Genomic DNA, 446 nt, shown 5'->3' with positions numbered 1-446 from the left:
CCAGTGCGCGGGCGCGGCGGCTGCCTCCGCGGCAACCGGGAAGCGGGCGGGCAAGCAAGTGGTGTGGGACGCGAGACGAGGCCGAGCCGCGAGCGACATGGGGGACCGGGAGCAGCTGCTGCAGCGGGCGCGGCTGGCCGAGCAGGCGGAGCGCTACGACGACATGGCCTCCGCCATGAAGGCGGTGAGCGCGCCGGTAGCCCGGGCTGCCGGTCTGGGGCCTTGGCGAGGAGGAGGGATGGAGCGGCCGGGTGGAGTCTCTCTCCTGGCCCGGGGCGACCCCGCGACCCGTCTGAGCGCGGCCGCCCATCCGTAGACTGCGCTTCCCGCGCCTGGCGGCCGCCCCGCCATTTCCTGAGGCTGGGCTCGGGGTGGGATCCCTAGGCGGGGAGCCGCTCCGGATCGCGAAGGCACCCCCGCGGGGCCGGGCGGGGGGCGCCACATCC

General features: G+C 76.7%; 1 protein-coding gene across 1 annotated transcript in view; it reads left to right on the top strand.

The window, feature by feature from the left end:
• Positions 1 to 22: 22 nt before the first annotated feature.
• The window catches only part of YWHAH (tyrosine 3-monooxygenase/tryptophan 5-monooxygenase activation protein, eta), a 13,174-nt gene continuing 12,750 nt past the window's right edge, over positions 23 to 446 (top strand). The window contains exon 1 of the mRNA XM_008566415.1: positions 23 to 184. Within this exon, the coding sequence (XP_008564637.1) occupies positions 98 to 184 (87 nt within the window). The 5' untranslated portion in view covers positions 23 to 97. The remainder of the gene's footprint in view (positions 185 to 446) is intronic.

This window comes from Galeopterus variegatus, unplaced genomic scaffold (assembly GCF_000696425.1).
Source record: "Galeopterus variegatus unplaced genomic scaffold, G_variegatus-3.0.2 Scaffold241, whole genome shotgun sequence".
Lineage (NCBI taxonomy): Eukaryota > Metazoa > Chordata > Mammalia > Dermoptera > Cynocephalidae > Galeopterus > Galeopterus variegatus.
This window is presented reverse-complemented; position numbering and strand designations above follow the sequence as displayed.